Source organism: Solea solea, chromosome 8 (assembly GCF_958295425.1).
Source record: "Solea solea chromosome 8, fSolSol10.1, whole genome shotgun sequence".
Classification (NCBI taxonomy): domain Eukaryota; kingdom Metazoa; phylum Chordata; class Actinopteri; order Pleuronectiformes; family Soleidae; genus Solea; species Solea solea.
In genome coordinates, this window is record NC_081141.1 from 3,900,902 (window position 1) to 3,908,771 (window position 7,870).

The 7,870-nt window shown below is 38.6% G+C and overlaps 1 protein-coding gene across 2 annotated transcripts; it reads right to left on the reverse strand.

The window, feature by feature from the left end:
- Positions 1–139: 139 nt before the first annotated feature.
- On the reverse strand, positions 140–6,320 carry LOC131464029 (glutathione hydrolase 5 proenzyme-like). 2 transcript variants are annotated; one of them, XM_058636272.1, is made up of 12 exons: positions 5,880–6,320; positions 5,543–5,670; positions 5,362–5,457; positions 3,390–3,576; positions 3,143–3,303; positions 2,822–2,968; positions 2,581–2,708; positions 2,085–2,269; positions 1,868–1,959; positions 1,565–1,671; positions 1,297–1,407; positions 140–1,218 (listed from the first exon to the last, which is right to left on the reverse strand). In XM_058636272.1, exons 1-12 carry the CDS (start codon positions 6,038–6,040, stop codon positions 1,072–1,074), a joined length of 1,650 nt encoding a protein of 549 aa, XP_058492255.1. In that variant the 5' UTR covers positions 6,041–6,320; the 3' UTR covers positions 140–1,071. The 2 variants fall into 2 exon arrangements, with proteins under 2 accessions (XP_058492255.1, XP_058492256.1); XM_058636273.1 differs by having other exon boundaries at positions 5,791–5,970.
- Between the last annotated feature and the right edge of the window lie 1,550 nt (positions 6,321–7,870).

Consider the following 7,870-nt stretch of genomic DNA (forward strand, 5'->3'; position numbering starts at 1 on the left):
TCAGGTTGAGGAAAGGGAGGCCGAGTGGCCACTTCACTGCAGCAACAGAAAACTGATTTATTTGAGTCTTTTCCAACTATTTCTCCACTCATTTATTCCAATTATTTTCAGCAAACATCATACCAGAACGCAGTTGAAGTATTATAGCATACATAAGTATAGTCATTTTATGTTAAATAGCATTGGATGTAAAACATTGGGACAAATGAACATCAATACGTGTAGGATTCATACAGTACATACGTGTAGGATTCATATACACAGTGACAGCAGAGGCAGTGGCTTCTTCCTCAAAAACATCCATCATGTGTTCCCCTGAAGAAGCCTCGTGCCGGGAGACAGTCTCTATAACCTTCCGACTAGGGATGTGCGTATCGATCTGCAAATATCGATACTTCCGATCTGGGGGTGTGTTTTTTAGAATCGATCCATACATCAAAATATCGATTCCAAGTCCACTTTTATAAGAAATATTAATACTTTTATGACACAGACTCTCGAATCAACTTTATAGAAGTAAAAAGTGAAACCTGTGGTCAATATTTGTGTCGGATATGGAACTACTTTTCCTTCTGGCTTCCGCTTCCCGTCTGACTTGGCCACGCTCAGCAGCTCGTGCGATACCACTATTTTTCCTTTCGATCCAATACCAGATGATACCAAGGCTAGTATCCCGATACCGATACCGATACTTTTAGATGTCCTACTTGTGTATATGAAAATGATGACTTTTACAATGAAAACTTGTGAATGTGATGATGAAAAATGTCCGCCTACATATTGTGCTGAGAGGAAACATTTTTATCTAACTAAATAAATAAAATAAAATATTATGTTTTAATGCCAAATGGACAAAAACATTCTGGTATTTTAAATGTATCTTATAAATTTACATATAAGATATGTATTTTTAATTTACATAAAATACCAGAATGGCGGTATCGGTACCAATATCGGTATCGGTATTGGTATCGGGATACTAGCCTTGGTATCACCTGGTATTGGATCGAAAGGAAAAACAGTGGTATCGCACATCCCTACTTCAGACCGCCCTGTGACTGACTCTTGGCCTCAGTAACCAGCTGCTTGGCCCAGTTTCCTGGCGTCAGACACCGCGCTGATACAGCCGCCGTCCTTCTCCACGGCGTTGACTACGTTGAAGAACACGCCGGTGGTTTCTCGATGGTGGCCCAGAGCTTTCAGCGCCTCGATGACCCGCTGTGGAGAAGAAGAGAAGAAAATTCAGGTGGAAGAAAAAGCTTTTTTTTTTTTAATTACGATATACATTGAATGTACCTCGTCAAAGTTGGGTTCAAATTTCACTGCGTTTGTAGAGTCAACGTAAACAACGGGAGTTGCGATCGCCTCCTGAAGACTCTTTCCAAACCAAAGGTGGTTCATGAGAGTCTAGAGGACAAAGACAATAATAGATTTGTTTCTGCCAGATGGGAAAGTGATGATTAAACAATGGATTATGGACACGGCGAAGACCGCCGTGGAGACAGGGAGGGCCATAAGCCTGCGGCAATTTATCTTAATGGCACTCAGTGTGATTGCCACGTACCGATGCGATTGCAGTCGTGATCATACTCCCACCGGTCGCCCCAATCACCAAGGTCTTTGACGGAGACTTCAGCACTGTGGGAGCCATGGAGGAGGGCGGCTGATCTCCTGCAAATGGAACAAACACACGGTGACTGACGGAAAACTGCCCTGAATACAATCCGCTGAGTGAGGGGTAATTATTCAGGCCCACTCTGTGACGTCACCTTTGTTCAACTGCTGACATTTGACAGTTGTAAATACTTTTTATTTTATGATCTGTGGCCCATCCTTAAATGAAAACTGTGTGTGCTGGTGCGATTACCGGGAGTGATGTGATCAACTCTGCCACAGAAGTCGCCCAGCTGGTTGTTGAGGATGACTCCAGTGCGAGGAGAGAGGATCCTGGAGCCGAAGCTGTGAGGGGAATACATTTAAGACAGAACAAGTCGTGTTTAGAGTCAGTTTCTGCTGTAATATAAACAGGAAATACAGTTAATTAGAATAATCTGCTGTTAAATCCTTTGGTTTCCCGTACTGACATGTGGTTGATGGAGCTGGTGACCGACACAGCAGATCCATCTTCGTCCAGCACAGACACATGTGTGGTGCCCACGCTGTCCAGGTGTGGGGTGATGTTGTAGTACTGAGGACCGTGAGTCTCGTCGCTGCTGATCAAGGTCCGTATGCGGTCAGCAAAACTGTCCTCGGTGAATTTCCTCCCCGCCTGCAGGAAGAGACAGTCAATTACACGGGTGCTGATGATTTTGCATGTGAGGACGATGGCGTTGTAGACTTACACTGATATTTATGTACATTCTTGTTGAAATGAGAAACGTATTAACATGTTTTATTTACCTTGTGATCACAAATAAGATGCTTAGTGAGTTTAACTACCAGTTATTATGCATTTATTATTGTTTTGATGTTTATAAGCATCTTATAATGGCAGTAAATGCTTATCCCTTATCACTGCATTTATTTAATTATAAGTTAAGATGATGTTGTGTACTATAACAGGAGGATTTGGACTCTCACCTCCTCCTTAGAAAACTGTGGATAGATTTGTTTCTTCAGTCCATTGGCAAACTTGAAGGCCTCGATATAGCGGTGATAAGTCAGCGTCTTTTGTTCATCTTGCAGAGAAGCCGAGTTCAGTCCATATCCTGTGAAGAAAAGATAATATAGTTTGTCGAGCTCCAAAATGTGTGCCAAATCAACTCCGATCCAAATTTAAAAAGCCAATGAACATTAGTGTTGTTGTGTGTGTGGCAGGAACCTTTCAGGACGTTGACGACGAAGCCGAGGAGGACTCCGCCTGCGGGGGGTGGAGGGATGTACATCTGGTACTCTCCTACAGGAACAGCCCACGCATCCGTCACCGTGACTCTGTACGCCGCCAAATCCTGCAGTGTGAGTGTTCCCCCTGAGCAAAGACAATGAATGCATCTGAGGCTCCACATAATTGAGATTCCTGCTGGATCCAGGTGTCTACAGCCGCAGCGCTTCACAGACACGACTGATCGGAATCATTTGTAATGCCATAAAAGTGCCAGGGAGGGCTGAGAAGTAGCAGGAGAAGACAGCGTGATGATAATACCTGCCTCCTGTATGTCACGGATCAAATCCTCTGCTACTCTGCCGGTGTAGAAGGCGTCCGCCCCGTGATTTGCGATGATCTCTAAGGTGTCAGCTAGTTTCTCAAACCTCACTATATCACCAGTCTTCAGTAGTTTCCCGTCCTTATCTGAAAATAACTTCCTATGGGACAAAAGCAATGAGAGAAGAAACTGTCACTCAGGGGTGAAAGGTTTCGTGTGTAATGTTTCTGTGCGTGTGTTTCATACCGCAGTGCTCGGGTCTGGTTTGTGTCAGAGTATGGGATGTATCGACCTTGGATGTGAGGAATAGGGAACCCCTCTCTGGCCAGTTGGATGGTCGGCTGGAAGAGAGCCGCCCATGGTAACTTCCCATAGAGTCTGTGCGCCTCTTCATAAGCTTGGAGTTCCCCGGGGACTGCGATCCACTGGCTACCTGGATCGTTACATAGATGGAGGAAAAAGTAGGCAGGTCAGTGATTCTACAATATACAGTGGCATAAGATGGAAAAGTACACATTCACTTCTTGAATGGCAAAGTTCAATTATTTTGCATAATACATTTCATATCTACATTATAGTATGGAATAGAATAGTATAGAAAATTAGAGTAGATTAGAGTATAGCATAGTATGGTATAGTATAGTAGATTATAGTACATTAAAGTATAGAATAGAATAGTATAGGAGATTATAGTAGATTATAGTATAGTAAAGTATAGTAGATTATAGAATAGTATACTATAGGAGATTAGAGTAGATTATAGTATTGTATAGCAAAGTAGATTTTTTTAGAGCATAGTATAGTACATTATAGTATAGAATAGAATAGAATAGTATAGGAGATTAGAGTATATCATAGTATAGTATAGAATAGAATAGGCGATTAGAGTATATTATAGTATAGTAAAAAATAGTAGATTATAGTAGATTATAGAATAGTATAATCAATTAGAATAGTATAGTATAGGAGATTAGAGTAGATTATAGTTGTTGTGGCAAAATTGTTGTGAGGTGTCTGATGAAGAAATAAAGTTGGATCAAAGTAACTAACTCAGTTTGCTAGGTGTTTAGACTAAGGGTGTAAATATGCTAGGGAGAGAGATATCTTGGAAGAGCTACAAGTGTGTAGGTCAAAGGTGAATGGCCTAGTATGAAGCTACAGGAATGTGCATGTAATATAAGATGTAAAGAGATGGAAAATGTTATTTTCCATTACAATAGTATAGTAAAGAATAGTATAGTACAGTATAGTATAGGAGATTAGAGTAGATTATTGTATAGTATAGTATAGTAGATTATAGAATAGTATAATAAATTAGAATAGAATAGTATAGTATAGTACAGTATAGTTTAGTAGATTAGAGTATAGTATAGTATAGTAGAGTAGATTAGAGTATAGCAGATCGATTAGAGTAGATTATAGTACAGTATAGTATATTATAGTATAGTAGATTATAGTACAGTACAGTATAGTATATTATAGTAGAGTAAATTAGAGTATAGTATAGTAGATTATAGTACAATATAGTATAGTATAGTAGAGTAGAGTAGATTAGAGTATAGTAGGGTAGATTAGAGTGTAGTAGAGTAGATGACTGTGTTATTGTAGATGAGAACATTGAATCATAGCGTTAGAGCCTGTGTTCTTCCTCTGCAATAATTCTATGTACCTAACTCTGTTTTCTTATTAAACTAAAGAAAGACCATTCCTGATTGAACGGCGTTCTCACCAATTTTTACTCAACACATGCAGGTTAGTTTAGGTTTGATATTCATATTATAATAATAATAATAATAATAATAAGATTATTATTATATAATAATATATAATGGTGGTGTATTATTCTTTAACTGTTGCTGTTCATTTTGGACGTAGGAAAGCAAGTTAGAGTACTAAAGGTACATACATCTAAACTTAAATTATTTCCAATACCAAGAGTTTTAAGAGATTGAAGTTTTGTGTGTGGTCTCGCTGAGGGTCAAAGACAGAAAACATCCAGGAGAGGACTGTTAGACATCAGTACCTCATGAGTTAAACACAGATCTCCTTATGTCAACCGTGCTAAATGAGCTGGAGCAAATCTGATATGAGGAGCAAAATGTTTCCGGAAGTTAAGCAGTAGTCTGGAGACCGAGCAGCTAATAACAACAGCAAATGACAGTGAATCAAGCAAAACTCCTCATGGAAGAATGAGGAAAACACTATGTTTCATCAGTACCGAGCAGCATCTGGAAGGTCTCGGGACAGGACCTGAGCAGGTCAGGTTTAAACTTCAGCGGCGCCTTCTCTCTGCCATTGATGATTTTCACTTTACCTTTGAAAAGAGGAGATCGTACCAGTTACCTCAAAACGACATGACGCTCTGTGCTTCATTAGAGGGGCGAGTGCACGTGTGTTACCAGATCTGTCCATCACTGTGAATATGGACCCCCCTCCTAAGCCCATACTCTGTGGGTTCACGATGCTGGTGCACAGCAGTGCAGCAATGGCGCCATCTACTGCTGAGCCTCCTTCTTGAAGGATGTCCCTAGAATATTCCACACTTGATCACTTTCCGCACTGGCCGGTGTTATTGTAGTCGATTTTAAAAGTTGAAATAATTAAATGATGTTTTTCTTTAAAGTTGCAATCTAACGACGATACAAACCTAAAGGTCGGCTCCTGATCCGTGGTTTCGTGCGTAATTGAGTAGACCAAATGGAGTTCTCTGTAAAATCAGGAGTCCGTTTCACTCACCGTCCAATCTCTGAACATCTCTGAGAGTCCGCAGCCACAGCAGCACGTGAGAAGGTCCCGGCAGGACACTCGCGCCTCATAAACACAGAAAAACACACAACTGTCGCGGCCACGCAGAGCAGCAGCAGCGCGCAACAAATGTACACCCGAGCCTTTGCCATCGCCAGTGGTCGATTGTAGCAGGTTCCTCCGCGCGGATCATGAACGCTGTGCCTCACCCTCACATTTCACCTCTTCTGTAAACTCCAAACTTCACTGGCTGCAGATCAGTTGTCTCATCAGAGGGGGTGGGCCCTCCCTCCCCCCAGCCTGGGGCTCTTCGGGAAAAGTGGTCCCTTAGATCATTACGAGCATAATAGATGCCACATGTGTGCGTGTCAGTGTATAACATTGTTTGTTTGTTTGTTTGTTTGTATGTTTGACTGGCTGTGGAAAACTGGGATTTAGCTGTATAGATAAGCATATGGTAAACTATGGCCTTTTCTAATGTAATAATAAGTAATGAGTATAGTAGACTAGATTATAGTAGAATATAGTAGAGTAGATTATAGTATAGTATAGTATAGTAGTTCATATAGAGTAGTTTATAGTATAGTATAGTATAGTATAGTAGATTATAGTAGAATACAGTAGAGTAGTTTATAGTATAGTATAGTATAGTAGTTCATATAGAGTAGTTTATAGTATAATAGAGTAGTTTATAGTAGAGTACGGTAGAGTAGTTTATAGTATAGTATAGTAGTTCATATAGAGTAGGTTATAGTATAGTATAGTATAGTATAGTAGAGTAGAGTAGATTATAGTAGAATATAGTAGAGTAGTTTATAGTATAGTATAGTAGTTTATATAGAGTAGATTATAGTATAGTATAGCAGAGTAGATTATAGTAGAATATAGTAGAGTAGATTATAGTATAGTATAGTAGTTCATATAGAGTAGATTATAGTATAGTATAGTAGTTTATATAGAGTAGATTATAGTTTAGTATAGTAGAGTACATTATAGTAGAATATAGTAGAGTAGTTTATAGTATAGTATAGTAGTTTATATAGAGTAGATTATAGTATAGTATAGCAGAGTAGATTATAGTAGAGTAGATTATAGTATAGTATAGTAGTTTATATAGAGTAGATTATAGTATAGTATAGTAGAGTAGATTATAGAGTAGATTATAGTATAGTATAGTAGTTTATATAGAGTAGATTATAGTAGAATATAGTAGAGTAGTGTGAAAGAAATTCTTGAGTCATCAGTGTAGAGTAAATCCTATCTTTACTGCATGCATGGATTTTTGCATGGAGGAGAGACTCTGTCACCAAGGACGGTCTAAAATGGTCCCTCCCCTTCCTCCAAAAAGCTTCACCACTTATACACAAACATCAAAGTAAAACAAGAACAGACACCATACCTAATGTTTATGACCCTAGTAGATGTTATCTAATGTTTACCCTAACAGATGCCATTATGTGCAACCCTTACGTTGACCTTTCCTGGTTACCTTTCCCTATCATATAATCACCCCAGCATTCATTCACAGCTTGACTGTTAATTGTTCTATTAGAACATTACAGGAAACAAGAAGAAAACCAGTTATTTCCCACAGTAGTTTATAGTATAGTATAATAGAGTAGATTATAGTATAGTATAGTAGTTCATATAGAGCACATTATAGTATAGTAGAGTAGATTATAGTAGAATATAGTAGAGTAGATTATAGTATAGTATAGTATAGTATAGTATAGTATAGTAGATTAGATCAGAGTATAGTATAGTATAGTATAGTATAGAATAGAATAGTATAGCATAGTAGATTATAGTATACTATAGTATAGTAGATTATAGTATAGATAATTCTAGTAGATTATAGTATAGTAGAGTATAGTATAGTATAGTATAGTAGATTAGATCAGAGTATAGTATAGTATAGTATAGTATAGTAGATCAGAGTATAGTATTGTATAGTATAGTATAGTATAGCAGATTAGATCAGA